Here is a 20,267-nt window from a genome sequence, read left to right as displayed (position 1 = left end):
CTCTGCCGCAGCCTCGCAGGGCAACGTCGGGCAGGTCCGAGGCGCTCAGTGCCTCAGTTTCCCCCAGGCCAAGGGGAGAATAAAACATCCCTCAGCTGCAGAGGATCGAGAGTTGACGGGAAGGGCTGGGCACGATGAGAAGGGCTCTTGGCCTCCCGGTGGTGGTGATGGCGAGGAAGGGGGAGACAGACCCACAGCTACAGGCAGCCCTGGGCATGGAGGGGGATGGCGACCAGTGGGGGCACAGCCTGTACAGACTCTGCAAGCCCCACAGGGGCAGAAGTCGGGGCAGCCTGAGCCCACATCAAAGGCAGCGGCTGCTCACGCCACGGTTGCTTTCCTGACCCTGCGGGGCTGAGCCCGTCCCCGGCTCCGAACGCCACCACCCAGGGGCAGCCTGAGCAGCCCTTCCTCCGGCTCCCGGTCCCGCCTGGCAGCCAAGCCCGCGAGGGCCTCCAGCTGCTCCTGGCTGCCCAGCCGCCTGGTGGAGTCCCCTCCCGGCCTTGCCGAGGGTTAGAAAGCCAGAGAGGAGGCGAGGGGCTGGCCGGCCACTCTCGGTGCCCATCTGGTTCTGTTGGCTGGATACCGAACCTAGCAGCCGGCGGTGAACTTCACCCGCTCTGGGGTGCGCTACCCGAAGCCCCAGCTCGCGTTTGCAAGCAGAGTGGGCCGGGGCATTTCCCGGCCAGCGCTGCACCCACTCCCCCATCCCACCCCTTGTCACACTGCACCGAGGCCGGCGGGTTTGGGGGCTGAGCCCTACCCATGCAAGGGGCCCGCCCCACTGGGAGCGACCCCCCCATCCTGCGGCATGGGAGCCGGCGGTTTACTGGCCCGAGGCGGGGAGGCTGCGGAAAGGGCTGGGCTTGTCGGAGGCCTGGAAGCTGCTGCCTGGCGGGCACTGGGCGGCAAAGGGGGCGAAGAACTCGGCGGCGAAGCTGACGACGTCGTCGGGCTTGCGCAGCAGCAGGTGCTGCAGGAAGTCGCCCAGCAGGGCGCTCAGCTCCGGGTGGCGGCGGGCGTAGGAGGCGTGGCCAGCCTGCAGCTCCTCCTGCAATGGAAAACAGGCCCCGCCCCCATCAGCCCCACGCGGGCGGCTTCGGAGCAATGCGCTGGTGGGGGGACACAGTCTCCAAGCAGGCCTGTGTCCTGCCCAGGAGTGAGCTGACAGTAGGGCCGGCCTCCCGGAGCCCCTCCATAGCTGGAGGGGTTCACGCACACCGCCCTGCCCCATCCTGGTTCTGCTGTCCCCCCCATGCACCCCCTCTGCCCCACGGAGCCGCTGCTCTTCCCTCTCCCGTGCTGTGGGGCGACCAGCTCCGGCTGACCGAGCCTCTGCATTTGGGGCGGAACCAGAGACGTCCCCTCGGCCGCCCCCCATGTGCCGGGAGCTGCAGCCCGGGGGGCAGCTGCTCCCAGTGCCGAAAAGCCGCCTGCTCCCCCGACCCACCTTCCTGTCCAGGAACTGGGAATACAGCAGCGCATCCTCCTCCCAGTCCAGGGGTTTCTTCTCGAAGACGGGCCGGGGCTCCGCTTCATCTGCAGAGCCGGGGAGAATAGGGGGGTGGGGGTCTCTCAACGTGGGGTGCAGGGAGGGAGGCTGGAATGTCTCTCCCTCCGCAGCACCTCATGGGGCCACCCAACTCTCCCCATTGGGCCAATCCCCTGCTCGTTCCAGCTTCGTCATACTTCCCCACAGCATCTCAGGGGAGCAATGGGGAGAGAGCTTGGCTCAGATCCCCAGAGATATTAGGCACCTAACTCCCATTGGAATTGGTGGGAGTAATCAGCCTGTCAACCTTCGAGGGTCTGCTCCACGATGCGAGCTCAGAGAATCCCCACCAGCTGCTAGCAGTACGGGGTCTCTGACACACAACATGGTGGTTCCAATTCCACCCCCAGGGGGCAGTGGGGACACATGCAGGCTGGCTCTCAGCACTGCCCTTAGCTGGTCCCACTGGTTCCTGGGAGTGGGCCAGCAACAGCAGGAGAGGGCGAGTCAATGCCGGCCGTTCCCAGTGCAGGGGGGACTCTCGGGCTGTCTCCCAGACATCTGCTGCCCAGGCTGAGAGCGTGACCCCGTCTGCAGCCCTGGAGGACCAGCCACTCCTGGACTCAAGCTGGAACACTCTTGTTTCAGACAGTGTGGCAGATCCCCAGCTACCCCTGCAACCACGGGGTCCCTTCTCCAGCCCATGACTCCCCCACCGCCCCCTACCAGCTCCTTACCTAGGTCAATGAGAACTGGCATCTGCAGCAGCAGCATGATGGCCGGGGACCCCACCTGGACACGACGGGCCAAATGTCTGGGTGATGGAGAGGGACAGCCTGTCACTCACCGTTATCTCCGACCCCTGCAGGCCTGGCTGCGGGGCCGCCCGCCATGGGCAGCGGGGATTCCCCGGGCTTGGCACAGAGGTGGGTGCGGCGGGGTGGTTTTTCCCCGGACGTACATGGATGCAGGCAGGTGCTGCAGCCCAGGGAGTTGTGCTGCCAGAGGGGAGGGATGTGGCTGGCTCCTGGCTGCGCTCGTCAGCCCTTCGGGAGGCCAGGAGGTACCCGGGGTGCGGTCCGGCTCAGCGGCTCGGCAGGGGCACCATCAGACCAGCCCAAGGGAGGGATGGGCTCGTGCTGCCCTCCGGTGGGTGGGCTCCAGGGCAGCCGTCGGCCCCACAGCAAAGGGCGACTCCCCTCCTGCTGCACGGGGATGTGGTGCTGGTTTGATGCCCGCTGCTCCCTGCACAGGCCCAGGGAGGCTGCCGGGGCAGCTGGGACCCAGGCTGGATCTGAGCTTGGGCAGCCTGTGTCCTTCGAGAACAGAATGGGTGGCCGGGCTCAGGAGCTGGGGAACCGGATGTGGACTCACCCCCTTAACTCTGACCCATTGCCCAGGGCGATGAGTGACCTGGAGACCCTGGGAGTAACCCCCTCCCGTCGCCACGTCCCCAGGAGGGGCCCAGGCAGGCTCAGGCTGCTCCCAGGCGCCGGGGAGGGCAGAGGCAGACAGGCTGCGTGCAGCAGGGTGAGAGCAAAGCAGGGCCCTGGGGGGGCCGGAGCAGGGCTGGGGCGGGTGAGGGGCCGCTGGGCTCTCCTACCCGTCTGAGAGGAAGTAGAACTGCCAGGTCACGGGGATGCCCTCATCTGGGCGCACGGCCCTCTCGATCCCAAACACCTCCACCTCCGTCGTGCCCACCAACTGGCGCTGGAAGCCCAGGGCGGCCTGCAGAGCAAGAGCCGGGGCAGGAGGAGGGGGGCTGAGAGGTGCCAGGAGCAGGGCAAACCTCTGCCCAACCCTCTGCTGCAGGCCAGGAGACAGAGGGAGGACAGGTCCCTGGATTCCATCCGACCCGAATGAGGAGCACGCGCACGGGCTGCCAGGCAGGGCCACGGCCCCCCCCACTCAGTGGGGCACAGGCCTGGGGAAGGGCTGGGAGAGGGAGGCCTGGGCTGGGCGGATGCCAGCTCCTCTGGCCCTGGGGCCCGGGCATGGACCAGCGAGCGAGGGGGTCCGGAGGTACCCGAAGCCCCCGCCATGGACGCAGCCAAATGTTCGTTCCTGTGCAGGTCCTGACTTGGTTCAGAGGCTCCTGCGGCGCCTGACCCCCCGGTTCTGCTGCCTGCGGAGCCCCAGTCCCAGACCGCGCATGGCAAGCGCCCAGTTCCAGCCCGTGACTCAGGCCAGGCCTGTCTCTGCTGGCCCCAAATGCACGTTGTAGACCACAGACTGCGTTCCCCACCTCGGCACTCACAGACCCCCCCCCCACTGTCTAGGGGTCCCTGCCCCACCCAGCGCCAGGGCCCCGGAGCCCCCCAGTTCCAGCCTGCAGTGCCTGGCAACCTCCCCCCGCCGGGCAGCCCCTTTGGGTGCCGTCTGTGCTCCCCCATAGGGAGGAACTGGCAACACTCACGTAGGTGGAGGCGCAGACCCGGGCCTCGGTGTCGAAGGCCAGGAAGACGGCGTTCTGGGGTACGGCCCGGCGCCGGGCCAGCACCCGCAACACCAGCAAGTTGGCAGCCTCTGAGACGAGGCCCTGCAGGGCGGTGCAGCTGTAGCAGAAGCTCTGGGTCTGGACTTCAAGCTACATGGAGATGGGGGGATTCAGGTGGCCGGGAGCCAGCTTGGCATGTGGGGGCCTCAGGCTGGCTCTGAAGCTGACCCCGCCGCCCCCCGCCTGCATCCTTGCCCCAGCCCCGGGGGGCAGAAGCAATTCACTGGCAACAGCTCTGCCCGAGGGAGGGGGCAGCCCAGTGCTGGAGACCCCAGGCTGGCCCTGCACATCACATAGGCTGAGCCTCTGCTGTGGCGGGGACGCTGGGCAGGGAGCCCCAGGCAGACCGGGGCCCTGTGCGTTGCGCTTTGTCCCCCATCTTTCCCCCGGAGACCTGGGCCCCTAAGTGAGACTGGCCACCCCAACTCTGAGGCCAGGACCCATGAACCCTCCCCCGGGTCCTGGCTCAGAGCACCCCCCGACCCCACACCTGAGGCTGCCTCTTTGGGGCACCCAGACCTGCCCCCCAATCTCTGCCTCGCATCAGCAACGGGATCCAGGCCCCAGTGGGGCAATGGCGCGCCCTGGTGTTGGCCTTGGCACAGCTGCAGCCCATGGAAGAGAGCTGGCAGGGCTGAGCCCTCGGGAGGGGTGTGTGGGGCTGGGAGGGAAGCCCCCACAGAGCCCCTCACCCAGAGCCCTGCAGACAGGGGCCGGGAGCTGGCCAGACTTGCAGACCCCACAGTCGTGACCCCCGCTCACCTCTCCCTCCTTGATGACTTTCTGGACTACCAGCTGGCCTCCGCGCTTCTGCACGTGGGTCCTTCTGTCCAGGGGGTGGGCTCTGAACTGCAAGGAGGGCACAGGGAGGCCTGCTGGGGAGGGCTGCAGGGGTGGGGGGCAGCCCGGCCACGGGGTCTCTTCTCGTTTGCTCTCAGGGCGCTCTGGATGCACAGCTGCTCACCTGCATGTCCCCTGCTCTGACTCCCAGCCAGAGGGGATCAAACCTCATGCTTCAGGGCTGCAGGGGTCAGGAAGGAGGCCCACTGCACCATGGCAGGTTCTGCCTTCCAGAGCTGCAGCTATTGCCTGTGGCCAGGAGCAGGAGCCAGGCTGCGCAGCCCAGTGGGCTGACCCAGTAGCACTCCTGGCAGAGGGGCCGGGGCGATGGCCAGATCAGGGGTGTCTGGGGCAGGACGGATCAGCAATTGCTGCACCAAGCGACCCAGCTCTCCTTCCGGCGAGTCATCTGCAGCGCAGGACCCACGGCGACTCTGCCCGGCGATGGGGCGCATGCAGCAGGGGCCGGGACGCCGGAGGGATGTCGGCCCAGCTACCTGCACAAAGCAGGGAGACGGAAACCACCCCTGCCGGCAGCCCGGCACCGAACCCTCCCAGCAGCAGGCCGCCGAGGGGGATGTGCTGTTTAGTGGTTGGCGCTAGGAGCCAGGAGGGCCCCAGTTCTAATCCCAGCTAGCCTCAGCTCGCTGGGTAAGCCACAGGCCAGCTCCTTCCAGCCCAGAAGGGCAGCAGAGGGCCGGGGACTGTTGGGAGACCCCCATGGGGAAGGAGGAGCCAGGTAACGGCAGGTTTATCGTGGCCTCTGCCAGTGACCACAGGGCAGGGCAATGGAGGGGGCACAGGGCAGTTACCTTCACGTGCTCCAGCTGATACTGCTCCAGGGTTTCCAGCCGCTTCGATATATAAGCTGAGAGAGGAGAAACAAACACCACGCTCAGTCAAAGCCTCAGCCGGGGCCAGGTCCCAGCCGGCCTGGGCCCTTTGGCTTCGACTGCAGGCACCTAGGGTGGGTGCCCAGAGCTGTGGGGCATCCCACTGTCCCATCTCCCGGGGATGAACAGATGTAGCCTGGTAGCTGGTGCAGGACGGCTGCATGAACCTGGGCTGGGCCTTTGCTGCAGGGGCAGTGGGTGGGCATGGGGTAGGTGCAGGGTATCATCTCATTCCTGGTAGGTGCCCCTCATGAGGTGAGCCGAAGGGCTGCTGCAGGCATGGGCCAGCTGGGCAGGACCAGGCCTGCATCTGGAAGGGTGGGACCCAGCAGGTCAAGGAGGGACCTCAAGAGGAGCCCCGGGGGCGTCTCCTTGGCGAGCGTCTCTCTGCCCAGCCCTCTCCCCTGCCGACCTCAGCGTGATGACCCCTCCTGGGCCTACCGGTGAGGGAGGAGCTGCAGGGCACGTCGCTGATGGTGCCCTGGCTGGTGGCACGCACCAGGTAGCAGTCCTCCTCCTGCCCGCCCGGCACCTCGTAGCAGGCTGGCTGCACTGTGACCGAGAACTGCCCCAGCGGCTGCCCGCTTTCTGAGACCATGGCCAACGACTCCGCGAAGAGGCAGGGCTGCAGCTCCTCTGCACCTGGGGGATAGGACACAATGCCGGCCCCGGTCACCGAGTCGCTGCCGCACCCCGACCTACTGGGCCTCCAGCCATTTCCCCCCGCCACAGCCTGCAGCATGGCCAGATTACACCCCCCACACGTACGTCACCCAGCTCCTCTCTTGTGCTGCCTGAACGTGGGTCTCCAACAGCCCTTAGAAAAGCTGCGCAGACCCCCAAGGCGGGGCCAGGGCTATTGTGCCGTGGCCATGTGGGGAAACTGCGGCACAGCAGGAGGCGGGGCGATGTACCATCACACAGGAAGGCAGCAGGAGAGGGTGTGACGCCCAGTGCCTGCTCTAACCACTAGACACTGCTCCCATCAAGAGCCTGGAGGAGAACCCCCAAGTCCTGACGTTCAGTCCTGCCCGCTGGCGGCGAGACCGGCCGTCTCCGAAGCGTGCCACGGAGAAGGAAATGTCCCTGGCGCACCGACATTGAAAACACTGTTATTGCCGGCTCCTCCGTGAACACGGGAAAGGGGGTTCAGAGAAGGAGGGAGCGGGGCTGAGCTAGTCTTGCTGGGCCAGAGGGCTGCAGGGACAGGCTGGTAAATAATTCAAGGGTGTAAATGCCGAGGAAGAGGAAGGATTTTCTGCAGCACTCCAGGAGGAAGACAGTACCCGGTCATGTTTGGCTGCACGTGCCCCCGTGTGCTGCCCCAACCCCATGCAGACAGCTGGTACGTCACCCCTTGAACAAGCCACCCCATGACCACGACATCTGTTAACGGACAGAGCCAGGCGGGGGTATTACCGACGAAGCTCAGGATGACTCTGCTGAGGCCACTGACACGCCTCTGCTGTAACAATGGAGCAGCTCAGTGAATGTCGGACTTTCTGGTCCTCCCTAAGCTAGACAAAGACACGTCCTCTGAGATACATCTTTATACCCTGATACAGACAAGTCAGTCCTGCTCCTAGAACATAGGTAGTTACTGCCCCCGATGTGGCTTATTGTCACCCAAACCGTGCCCTCCCTTCGCCCCCCTCCTTCTGGAGTATTGCGTCCAGTTTTGGGCCCCCCAGTATAGGAAGGATGTGGATGTGCTGGAGCAGGTTCAGCGAAGGGCAACAAAAATGATGAAGGGTCTGGAGCGCAAGACCTATGAGGAGAGGCTGAGGGGTTTGGGCTTGTTTAGTTTGCAGAGGAGAAGACTGAGGGGCAATTTGGTAGCAGCCTTCAGCTTCCTGACGGGGAGCTCTAAAAAGAATGGACAGAGGCTGTTCTCAGTGGTGACAGATGGCAGAACAAGGAGCAATGGGCTGAAGTTACAGAGGGGGAGGTCTAGGTTGGATATTAGGAAAAACTATTTTCCCAGGAGGGTGGTGAAGCACTGGAATGTGTTGCCTAGAGAGGTGGTGGGATCTCCATCCCTAGAGGTTTTAAGTCCCGGCCTGACAAGGCCCTGGCTGGGATGACTTAGGTGGGGTTGATCCTGCTTTGGGCAGGGGACTGGACTTGACGACCTCCTGAGGTCCCCTCCAGCCCTGGGATTCTATGATTCTGTCCTACGTAGCTGAGCCACCAGTTTTCATTTAATTTTTTCTGTCTTTCTATTACACCCTCATCGTGTCAGGTTACTTTCATCAGAATTTCCAGGGGAGAAGTGGGTCTGTCCCATGAAAGCGCTTCACCTGATGCCTTATTTTGTTAGTTTTGAAAGTGCTCCAGGACTGCTTGCTTGAGAAGGGATTTTACTGAACATGAAAAGTGGGCTTCACGTGGTTGTAAGCAGTAACAGGCAGCTCAAAGCAAGTTACCAAGCAAAATAAATCAGAACACAGCAGCTAAGTGTTGTACTCTGAGGAACAGGCAATTTCTTACCCTAACACCAGGGTTAGCAAACCCTGGCGCAGGTGCTAAGAGAAGGACTTGAGTTGATTTGCATCAGAGTGCAGACAGAAGTTGCAGGTAACTGGAAGGGACCTTGAGAGCCTGTTGAGCCCTGTGCCCTGCCCTCTTGGCAGGTCCATATACCACCCCTTTTTTAAGCTATTTGCCTCAGATCACTAAATGGCCCCCTCAGTGATTGAATTCACAACCCTGGGTTTAAGCAGGCCAACACTCAAACCACTGAGTTATCCCTCCTCCCTTCCTCAGGGTGCAAGGCAGAAGCTCAGCCCCGTCCCTCTGCCCCATGCAACCGGGAGCTTGCTCAGAGCCACGCACCTGCGGATTAACAAAAGACCAGCTAATGCTATCAACCACCACCTAACCAGGTAAAGTGCTACATCGTACTTATTAACGAAGCTGTTGTAAGTGGGACTGTTAAGCTACGTCCGCTCAAAATGAGATACTCAGTCTGTGCTACACCAATTGTGTATCTTACACTGAGTTTATTTCAAATTAGGCTGTTTTGGCGTTTGGTGCTCTCTAAACAGTGTTGAAAGAGAGCGGCATTTCAAAGCACCCGTTCCCCCAAAGCAAGGAGGAGAACAGTACAGGGATGCCTGTGATGGGGTTCAGGGGTCCCCAAGCTCTGCACCCTGTCTGCAGGCAGGAGTGACTCTCACTCAGCAGGTAGAACAGGAAGTTTATTAGGTGACAGAGGCCCAGCTCAGCACAGAGGTGTCACTTGTTTTTTCTTCTTTTGATAAGTACTGTTGACTCTGGGCTATTTCCAACTTCCTGAATAGACCTTGTCAGCTCTGGCCCTGCCTCTTAGTGGGACCACCTCTTTAAATACCCCTCTGAACGCCCCCCGCCCAATCATGCATCTGATGAAGCGGGTCTTTGCCCACCAAAGCTTATGCTCCAAAATATCTGTTAGTCTATAAGGTGCCACAAGACTTCTTCTTGTTCTCGAAGCTACAGACTAACACGGCCACCTCTCTGATACAGGCACAGACAGTCAGTCCAACCCATCCTAGGGAGAGGAGCCCGAGAGGTGCCCCATCTGGAGTGTAGTTTCCCCCCAACCAGGCTGGCTGCCTTCCAGATCCCTCTCCCCACAGCTTCTAACTGCTGCCTCCGATTCAAACCTAGCTCGGCTCCTCCCTGCTCTGTGTTCAGGTCAGAGGTGTTACCTGCCAGCTTAGGGTACAGCCCCAGTGGGTCATTCGTCGCCACTGGGAGCTGCTCTGCCTGTCACACACACACACCCAGCCTGAGTCTCACACCCACACCCCCACTCCATCACAATGCCACAACAGCACGCCCACCGGTTTGAAAAATATTTTGAAATAACGGGTGCGTTTCAAAGGCGCGGAGTAGCTGTTTCGGGATCCCAAGCTATCCCAAATAGCTCTGCTGTGTAGACACAGCCTTAGCGACTTTAAAAATTAACACCAGCACTCGGCCCGTCCAGAGAGGTCAAATTTCGGAAACATTGCCGAGTCTTGAGCTAGGCTGCACTTCCCCAGTTTGTTTATGAGAAGGTCACGAGAGACGGTACCAAAGGCCTTACTAAAATCAGGGCACACTGTACACCTCCAGGCTCCCCCCGTGCCCCACCAAAGAGTGCCGTCAGGTTGCTTTGATGGCATTTGTTCCTGACACATTCATGTTGATCGTGTGGTGCTGCTGCCTTGTTACCTTCAAGGTGCAAGTGAGTTGACTGGGGTAGAGATTTGGGGAAGAACACACCTGCCCGGACCCCTGGGGGGGGGTCCCAACCCAGCCGTTGCCTCTGATAGCAATGGGTGCCAACCAGGTGTGTGACGGCATCCCTTGCTGCAACCGGAGAGCAACCGGCAAGCCGTAAAAGCCGCGATAAATAAGCCGCCAAAGCCAAAACCACAGCAGCGGCCACAGAACCAGTCACGGCAGCGTCGCTGGCAGAAGTGAAACCTGAAGCAGGCACAGCCAGCTGCTGAACAAGGTGATCACCTCCGGCACCTGCGGCAGCCGGAGGAGGGGCTGGAAGCTAGGACTCTGGGGTTCTGTTCCTGACTCTGGATGGGGAGTGTGATGTCAGGGTGAGCGAGGGGACGCTGAGAGCGAGGAGTCCTGGCAACTGTTTGTAGTTCTACTACTGTCTTGCCAAGTGGCCACTCTCTGCCTCAGTTTACCCTCCCTGTAAAAGGGGATGACACTACTTCCCTAATAGAATAGCAATACAATAATAACTGGAGCTTACACAGCGACTTCCACCATAGGATCCCAAAGCTGAGCCTCACAATTAGGGCAAGTTGACAATTTCCCATAGAAACAGAAAATTCAGTCAAACTTTGTCACACAGAGCAGCTGCTTTCCACCTTCCTTCCACCTTGTCCAAAAATCGAACTCCCAAATCGTTCCCTTCCCGCAGCGTCTCCTTTTCTCCTGGCTCCCAGCTGAACTTCATCTGCCATGAGATACCCTCCCGGAGACCACAGCGCATCGCAGGAGATGTAGTTTGACCAAAGAGCTGAACCAGAGGAGAATAGAAGCACAGAAGCCACATCTGGAGGGCTGTGTCCAGTTCTGGGCCCCCAGTTATCGGAAGGATGTGGACACACTGGAGAGGGCCCAGCGGAGGGCAACCAAAATAATGAGGGGGCTGGAGCGTGTGACCTATGAAGAAAGGTTGAGGGAATTGGGTCTGTTTAGTCTGCAGAAGGGAAGACTGAGGGGGGACTTGATAACAGCCTTCAACTTACTGAAGGGAGGCTGCAAAGAGGCTGGAGAGAGGCTGTTCACAGTGGTCACGGATGGCAGAACACGGAACGATGGTCTCAAGTTGTGGCTGGACAGGTCCAGGTTGAACATTAGGGAAAACATTTTCCCTAGGAGGGTGGTGAAGCATTGGAATGTTCTACCCAGGGGAGTAGTGGAGTCTCCATCCCTGGGGGTGTTTGAGTCTCGGCTCGACAAAGCCCTGGCGTGGCTGATCCGATGGGTTTGGTCCTGCCTAGGGCAGGGGGCTGGACTCGATGGCTTTTTTAGGTCTCTTCCAGCTCTGTTGTTCTATGATTCTGTGATTCTAACACAGTTACTGCACCTCCCAGAGCCTCTGGTGTAAGTGCAAAGCTATTACTCTGCAGCAGGGAATTCAGGCAGGCTGGGGAGCCCAGGGTAGATTACAGACACATGGGAGGCCAGACAGGAGACTGACTCTTTAATGTGTCATCTGATGATCTCCTGAAGCACGGTTTCCCAAACCGGGGGGGTGTGCACCCCTGGGGGGGGTGAAGAAATTCCAGGGGGGGCATGAGGTGACCCAGTGCCCCCATCATTCCTCCCCCCGGAGAAAGATCTGGCCTTGGCTTCCGGCTCTCAGCCCCTGCATTTTATGGCTACGTCTACACGTGAAGCCTACATCGAAATAGCTTATTTCGATGTAGCGACATCGAAATAGGCTATTTCGATGACTAACGTCTACACGTCCTCCAGGGCTGGCGACGTCGATGTTCAACTTCGACGTTGCGCGGCACCACATCAAAATAGGCACTGCGAGGGAACGTCTACATGCCAAAGTAGCACACATCGAAATAAGGGTGCCAGGCACAGCTGCAGACAGGGTCACAGGGCGGACTCAACAGCAAGCTGCTTCCTTAAAGGGCCCCTCCCAGACACAGTTGCACTAAACAACACAAAATACACAGAGCCGACAACTGGTTGCAGACCCTGTGCCTGCAGCATGGATCCCCAGCTGCCGCAGCAGCAGCCAGAAGCCCTGGGCTAAGGGCTGCTGCCCACGGTGACCATAGAGCCCCGCAGGGGCTGGAGAGAGAGCGTCTCTCAACCCCCAGCTGATGGTCGCCATGGCGGACCCCGCAATTTCGAAGTTGTGGGACGCGCAACGACTACACGGTCCCTACTTCGACGTTGAACGTCAAAGTAGGGCGCTATTCCTATCCCCTCATGGGGTTAGCGACTTTGACGTCTCGCTGCCTAACGTCGAAGTTAACTTCGAAATAGCGCCCGGCACGTGTAGCCGTGATGGGCGCTATTTCGAAGTTAGTGCCGCTACTTCGAAGTAGCGTGCACGTGTAGACACGGCTTAAGTGTGTGACCTGGCGCAGTCGCTATAAAAAGCAGGCAGCCAGCAAAGACACACATGGAGCTGGCTGCCTCCTGCAAAGGGGAGTGAGTGTGGGTTGGGGGGTGAGGGAAGAAGAGGGGGTTAGATGGGGGGCTGGGGGTGTCTGGCTTTGTGGGATGGGAGGGGCTCAGGCAGGCAGCTCATAGGGCTTGCGTGGCCGGCCAGCTTGTGGGACTCACGGTGTTTGGGCAGGTGGCCCCAGCATTGCAGGGTTCAGGCAGCTCAGGCTGGTAGCTGGCCCCAGCAGCGTGGGGCTCGGGTGGCTCAGGATGGCAGGCGGGCAGCTGGCCCTGGCAGCGCAGGTCTCAGGCAGGCAGGCAGCTGTCGCTGTCAGCTCCGGTGGCCCGCAAGGGGCCAAGAAAAACCATTTGTGCTTGTTTTTCATTTTAAATAAAATTTATATCAAGTTTTCATGTTTATTTTAAATTATCAATTGATTTTTTTTTCATCTATACGTTAGAGGTCGTCCACGAGTTCGTTTACCTCGGGTCCACCATCACTGACACCCTGTCCTTGGAGTCTGAGCTAAACAGGAGGATCGGAAAAGCGGCCACAACTCTGTCCAGACTCAGTGAGAGAGTGTGGAATAACATCAAGCTGTACACTCACACCAAAACGCAAGTCTACAGAGCCTGCATCCTCAGCACCCTCCTTTACGGCAGCGAGACTTGGACTCTGTACACCCGCCAGGAAAAAAGGCTGAACGTCTTCCACTTGCGCTGCCTCAGGCGCATCCTTGGAATATCATGGAAGGACAGAGTGACCAACACCGCTGTCCTCGAGCAAGCTGGAATCCCAACCATGCACACCCTCCTCAGGCAGTGTTGGCTCCGCTGGCTTGGCCACGTCCACAGGATGAACGACGGAAGGATTCCAAAAGACATCCTGTACGGTGAGCAAGCCTCTGGCAAAAGACCTCCTGGACGCCCCCAGTTACACTACAAAGATGTTTGCAAGAGGGACCTCAGGGAGGTAGACATTGAGCTGGACGGCTGGGAGGAGCTGGCAGACAATTGCAGTAGATGGAGTCAGGAACTACACAAGGGCCTTCAGAAGGGCGAGATGAGGATCAGACAGCTAGCAGAGGAGAAGCGAGCGCACAGAAAGCACAGTAAGGACCTGCCAGACACCCATTACACATGCAACAGATGCAGCAAGGACTGTCACTCTCATGTGGGCCTTCACAGTCACAGCCGACACTGCAAATGATGATCCCAAATGGAACTAAGAAGGGCGCGATCCATAGTCTACGTAGACTGAAGGATGCTCCTCCTACTACTACTACAAATTGAACTTTTTCATACAAGGGGGGTTGGATAATGGTGAAGAAGAGGCCGGGGGGGAGTGAGGGTTTCTCAAAAATCAAAAGAGGGGTGTGACGCTGAAAAGTTTGGGACCCGCTGCGGAGTCACAGCTTAGCTTGTCAGATGGCAAAACAGGGCCAGCCTGGGACGACCGGACCCATTGACAGGTTCTAGCACTTGTGCAAATAAGCAGCTGCTTTGGCTGTGCAGAGCACGCTGTTCTAGTCCCTCGCCCCAGCCGCCAGCGAGCGACACGTCTCGCACATTACCTACACCAGGGTGCCTGTCAGCTGCAGTGCTCCCAGGGGGCTGAGCGACTGGGCGGCCGCCCAGCGGAGGTTCGTGGGCTGGGCAGCTGCCTGCAGTCGGCAGCGTGTGTTCCTATGGGTGTTGCACAGAACAAAATGTATTCCACCCAGGGATGGAAGAAATGAGCGGGAGCACTGGTCTGCACCTTGGGGCCGGAGCCCTGTGGTGCACCAGGACAGCGGAGGACCTGTGGCGAGACTCTCACAGCCAGACCCGGCTCGGCCAGCAGTCACACGCACACACGGCCTGGTGCTCTGTGGCACTCGAAGTGTTTCACCAACAGCAGCTGGCCCAGTACATGGTATTACCTCCTGCACGTACACCCAGCTGCTGGATGTCGCAGTCACAAGCTCCCCTCCATCTCGGGGGGTGGGGGGCCTGGCCCAGCAGGGAACCCCCACCCCACTGGGTAAGGGAAACCCGAGCGGCACCTACCAATGAGCGAGAGGAATTCAGCAGCCCCCTGGCTGGCTGCTAGGACCCTCTGCACAGGCGCAGGGGAGTCTGGGTCATCCATCCCTTGGCGAAAGAGGAGACCACCCGTTCGGAGTCACACAGGTGGGGTCAAAGGCCGCACAGCTGGAGGTCCTGTGTGGGAGAGCCAGGGAGACCTTGTGCAAGGCAGCAGGGGAATTGTCTCCCACCTCGGTGCATGGCCTTGGGGGGTCCTTCCCATACAGGTCCCCACCCCTCAGCCCCCATGCATGCCCCAGACCGAGCCCTTACCCTAACCGCCCCATAGCACAGCCCCCCATGTGCATGGACTCGTGGGGCACTTTCAGCCCCTCAAGCCTGCCTCAGACCCAGCCCTTCCCTCAACCGCCCCATAGCACAGCCCCCCACGTGCATGGACTTGTGGGGCACTTTCAGCCCCCCAAGCATGCCCCAGACCGAGCCCTTCCCTCATCCGCCCCATAGCACAGCCCCCCACGTGCATGGACTCGTGGGGGCACTTTCAGCCCCCCAAGCATGCCCCAGACCGAGCCCTTCCCTCATCCGCCCCATAACACAGCCCCCCACGTGCATGGACTCGCGGGGGCACTTTCAGGCCCCCAGCCCGCCCCAGACCGAGCCCTTCCCTCATCTGCCCCATAACACAGCCCCCCACGTGCATGGACTCGCGGGGGCACTTTCAGGCCCCCAGCCCGCCCCAGACCGAGCCCTTCCCCCAGTACTCAGCCCCCAAAACTCCCTGCACAGCCCCCCTTTTCCATGCCAGCCCCAGCGGTGCCCCCGGCCCCCGCCCCATAGCGGTGCCCCCAACCCTCCGACCAGGGCTCGCCGGGACCCCGCCCCGCCGGCAGTTACCCCGAAACCCGGCAAAAGGGGGATCCGCACGTGGCTTTGGGGGCCTCCCCTCCCCACCCGCCCGCAATGTATCCAACCGTCTCCGCGGCAACAGGCCCCGCCCCGCCCCTTAAAGGGACAGGGCAGCGGGGGGAGGCGGGGCTCGTGGGCTGGGCTTTGGAGGTGACCCCGGGGGGGAGGGGTTTGCAGGCGGGGGCTGCGTGCGGGCCAGGGGGCAGGAGAGAGGGGCACGCCCCATGGATTGCACCCCCCAGCAGCAGCCCCTCCCTGCAGCTTCCTGGCTGCCCCCGAGTTCCCATGGCTTCCAGACCCCCCGCTTCTGTTCATGGGGAATGGGTGGGGGGTGGGGGTGCGGGGTGCTTTGCCTGGGTTCCCCAGCCCCCCTGCAACTCCTGGCCTGCCTTGTGCGGGGCACAGTCCGGCTGTAGTGGCCTGAATTGCTGTGCATAAACAAAGAGGTGTGGTGTGTTCCCTACCCTGTGCTAGTGGATATCAGAACTGGTCAACTGTGTGTCATATGCCCCGTACTGCTGCCAGCTAAGGGAGAGTCTCAGCTCGAGTGACTTCAGCCTCCCGAGCTTTCAAGGCAGGAGTTCTGTCCACAGGGAGATGCACGGAGCTCTGATGGTCCCTACTGTTCAAAAGAGAACACAACAGGACCAGGTACTCTCAGACCAAGAGAATTCGGTGAGGCTCAGCCTCTGCTATCCAGGGGCGACGCCTGGCAGTTGGTTGGGGTAACCCTGGTGGTAGCCCAGCTCTCATCCCAGCACCAGGGACTGCTCACTTGTAGGAGACCGCCTGGCCATTCCCTCCCTTGTCCCTTAGGCCTGTCCCATCACCGCTACCTGGGATCGCAGCCAGGAGGAGGAAGAGGAGGTGTCATGGACGGATACAGGGCTGCCTTTCCCCCCCCAGGTGCCACCCTGGCTCTGTAATGACTCCATGGTTGCCTGTCCTGTTCCTTCCCTCTGGGGCATCTGGCACTGGCCATGTCGGCAGACAGGATCCTGGTTTAGCTGGAGCATTGGTCTGACCCAGCCTGGCCGTTCTTATGCCAAGGGCACGTAACACCCCACAGCCCCTCCAAATCAGCCCAGAGACCCTGGCTGACCACCACCAGGCACAGGGGCAGATTAGCCAATGGGACTGTGCCCAGGGGTCCTGGCCAATTGGGGGCCCCAGGAAAATGGGTGCTCCCCCACTCCGACCTGCTCTGGCCACTAAGCGTTCTCATTGGGATGGCGCTTACCTGCCCCTCTGCCCCACACCCAGTTCCTGGCTGGGGCACCAGGGGAAGTGGGGAGGGGACTGCAGGCAGAAGGAGTGGGGAGGACGGCCCATGTGCTCTGGCACAAGGGCCCCACACAACCTGAATCTGCCCCAGCCAGGCTGTCCGCTTCCCTGAACCATAACCAGCAGCCAGGCCTAGAGGAGGAATGCCAGGGTGGCGGGAAGCGAGATTACAATGCAGAAGGTTAAATTTCTCCTGCCTTTTATCCTGCGGTCAGCTGCATTTAGTTCCCAGAACGCGCCATTCCTTCCCAGCTCTGACGTAAGTGGGGTCAGAGGAGACGATGCCCTGTCTGTTTGCAAAAACGAAACCCCCCCACCCGCTGGTGACAAGGCTGGACTTCATGGTTCCCTTAGGGCCACTGATTTGTGGTTTCAGTTCCTTATTCAACAGTCAAAGCTTTAAAAATAAATTCACCAGGGGCCTGGGCTCCGACTGGCCCTGTCTGGCAAAGCAAGGCAAGGGGCTCCTGAGTGCCACCTCCCTGTGACCCCCAGAGCTGTACCAAGAGACAAGGGCCTGCCACCTCCACAGCCCCACAGCCAAAGCTTCATTCCTGGCCCGAACTCCGCCACATGTCTACCAGGCACAGGCTGGTTTGGTCACCCTGCAACAGACACGCGCCTAGCTACCAAAAGCAACACGCAGCCACTTCACTTCCTTGCCATTTCCCAGTTACATCAGAACAGCACAGGTGGTGACCAGTGTAACGTTCCCTCTAATTGTTCCCAACCTGGTGCAGAATAAATTTTTCTTACATGCACCAAGGCATGAGGAATGTGCACCACCCACAGAAACAAACACTCTAATTGGAGGCGCTCTTCTAACCAGCTGGGCAGCGTTTGGATCTCTGCCAATGGCTGCATAAGCACTTAACTTACAGGAAATACTGGTGGTGACCTGAAAAATATGTTGGCCCTTATAGCCCAGCTCCTCATTCAGCCAATTAATTAACTAAGAACCAACTTGTTAGGAATCTGGTTGACTATTTTTACAATTGCGCTTATCGGGGTGGAATAACTGAAGATTTAACCTTTCTCGGAGGGCGTCTGTAGAAATACCAAGTTTGTTGAACTTAGAATAAAATGCTGGGACCTGGGGAAAAAGCCCTGGGCCAGCTCCGGACAGACAGACAGCAGCCCAAGGCCCCGCTGCAGCGCCCCTGCCAAGAGGCTGCAGAGAGAGGGAAGCGTCGCAAGGGGGAAGCCGCTCCCTGTGAACTGCTGGGAGAGAAAGATGCTGCACAAGCCGGGCCCAGCAACGGCTGCACCAGAATAGAGGCCTCCCTGCCGCCCCAATCTGCCCAACAGCCTTTGTTCCTGGCGGGACATAGTGCATCATCCTGCTACAGCCCCCCAGCTTTGTTCTTGAGCGGTGTTCTCGATCCTTTTGCCCTGCCTTATGCCAAGCCTGGTCTTGTGCCCTGCATGGGCCTCGCCCTGCAGGCGAATCCACAGGGAGCCCCACAACTCCTTCCCCAGCGCGCTCGACAGTGGGACAAGGTGCAGGTGCTTAAGACAGGAACAAATCCAACCCCCGGTTGCCCCGGTTCGGCTTGTGTGCTGGAGCTAGCCAATGGACAGCGCGGGCGACGCTAGCCAGGGGCCGGGCTGGGCGAAGCCCAGGGAAAGCCCCCATGGCAGGGCGCAGCAAATGGCCAGCAGAGGGCGCTCTCCTCCCCCGGGGGTGCCAGCTCTTATGCCCCAGGATGGTGCCAGGGGGTGGTGCGTGGGGCAGAGCAGGGGGGCACTCCCCTCCCAGTCTGTGTGACCCCAGCAGGGGGAGGGGTGCAGGGCTGAAGGACGTGCGCTGCTTTGGGCCGAGCCAAACCAGCAGCTGGTCCCCCCCAGGACACCGCCCAGCACAGGGCGCCCCTTGTTCCAAGTTTGCCACAGCTGTACCCACGGCGGCAAAGCCCCCCGCTAGCGGCCTAGCACCTCCCACCGGCCCCACGCTAACGAGTGCTGCATGTACTCATCACCCCGGGAACGCAGGCTCCAGGGCCCAGCCACAGCCGCTCCCTGCCCACCTCATTGCAGGCCCAGCGAACAGGCTACACCCGGGCCGCCAAGAACCACCAGCCCCCTGACAACCCCTCTGGTTTGGGCTGCCCTGCCCCGGCTGACCCTCTGCTCCACTCCCCTTCGCTTTGCCAGCTAGCTGTCCCTCCCCCACCTGTCCTCTTCCTGCACCCCCAGCCCAGGTGGCTCTGCTCCCCCCCATGCTGGACTCTCTCCCAGCCCCGCCTCAGGGAGAGAAAATGCAACACCCCTCGCTCACCCCTGCCCTGCCCCACGGCTGGCCTGGATCAAATCAAAGTCCATCCACTGGCTGTGTGTGTATGTGCCTGGGATCTCCTTCCTGGAGGGCAGTTCCCACCCAGCTTCCTGCAGGGAAAGGCCCTCAGGACCGGACTATGGTCCTTCCTTTTGCCCTCTCCCAGGCTGTGCGCTGCAGCTCCGACAGTCTCAGCTCCTCCTACCCCTGCTCACAAATCCCCATGCTGGAAGATACAGCAACACAGGGTTGAAAGGCCAGGTGCCTCCCTCCCATCCAGACTCCCCAGAGACTAGGCTTTGCCCAAGTTTCTGCTTCTTCTCACTCAACTAATGCAGCTTCTAGAGCCAAGGGAGGCAGGTGGCACATAAAGAGCTGAACTCCCCCTTTCTCTCTAGAGCCCAGGGGCCAGCGCCCGCTGGAGGCCACAAGGGTAGCAAATTTGCTTGGCCTCAGCCTGAGCTGATAGCAAAACCTGCTGGGGTCCAACAGGGACAGAAGCTGCAGGGGTGTAGAAGTTATTCTGCAGCCTTCTAGGCTAGCCCAGCTCCACCCCCAGAATTCGAACACGCAGGAACTCCCTGCTCAGCCCCGCGGCTGCTGCAAAGGGACTGGATGTTTAGAAGAATTATGAAGCCATTTCTGTGACCGTTGTTTCAAACTGGAACCAAATCTTGCGCTGAGGGGGCCGAGCGAGGCGTTTAACGAAAGTTGGTGCGGCCCTGAAACGGTTTATGCGGCTGGCATGTCCCGGCCCTGTTTGCGTGTAGAGTTACAGGTATCGGCTTCGTTCCGGAACCAGAAACGGTTTAGTGCTGAGATTCACAACGGGAGCTGTGATCCCCTCCCCAGGCAGGTGTCAGGGGCTAAGCAAAGGGACAGCTGCCCAGACATCGATTCCACGCTTTGGGACGTCCCGGCTAGCCCAGCGGCCAATGGCAGTGCCACAGCAGCTCACCTGCTCAGGTGAGACACCATGGCCTGCGGAAGAAGAAAGCAATTTTTCCCTCCACATGGCAAGCTATAAGACGGCCCTGTTTGCTCGCTGCCCTCCTGAACTAAACCCAGGTGGCCTAGGGCACATCCCTCAGAGGGATGGACTTTGGGAGACTTTCAAATAATCAGCAAACACCACTGCCTCCATCGATAGCTCCAATTGTATCACTTTAACAATTCTTTTCTCACACCCTCTTTCTCCCTCTGCTAAGAAACCTTCAGCTGTTAGATTCTAAAGGACTGGCCCAGCGCGCTGTTTGGATAAGATCCAAGTATCTTATTGACCTGCAGGCATGGCTGGACCCTTTGCGGGCTGGAAGAATCTGGGTGGAGTTGGTGAGATAGGTTTCCATACCGTCTCTTCAGAGTTAAGGGGAGTTGCTGGAGAATCTGTGGTTTGCTTGTGTGGCTTCCGGGTGGCCCGGT

The 20,267-nt window shown here is 60.3% G+C and overlaps 1 protein-coding gene across 1 annotated transcript; it reads right to left on the bottom strand.

Moving 5' to 3' along the window:
* Positions 1 to 15,321, bottom strand: CATIP (ciliogenesis associated TTC17 interacting protein). The gene is made up of 10 exons (XM_075001679.1): positions 15,275 to 15,321; positions 14,402 to 14,554; positions 6,164 to 6,364; positions 5,642 to 5,697; positions 4,752 to 4,838; positions 3,909 to 4,079; positions 3,096 to 3,220; positions 2,230 to 2,306; positions 1,451 to 1,539; positions 1 to 1,051 (listed from the first exon to the last, which is right to left on the bottom strand). The coding sequence occupies exons 2-10, from the start codon at positions 14,481 to 14,483 to the stop codon at positions 827 to 829; spliced, it is 1,113 nt and encodes a 370-aa protein (XP_074857780.1). The 5' UTR covers positions 14,484 to 14,554; positions 15,275 to 15,321; the 3' UTR covers positions 1 to 826.
* Positions 15,322 to 20,267: the final 4,946 nt, after the last annotated feature.

This window comes from Carettochelys insculpta, chromosome 8 (genome assembly GCF_033958435.1).
Source record: "Carettochelys insculpta isolate YL-2023 chromosome 8, ASM3395843v1, whole genome shotgun sequence".
In the NCBI taxonomy this organism is placed as follows: Eukaryota; Metazoa; Chordata; order Testudines; family Carettochelyidae; genus Carettochelys; species Carettochelys insculpta.
This window is presented reverse-complemented; position numbering and strand designations above follow the sequence as displayed.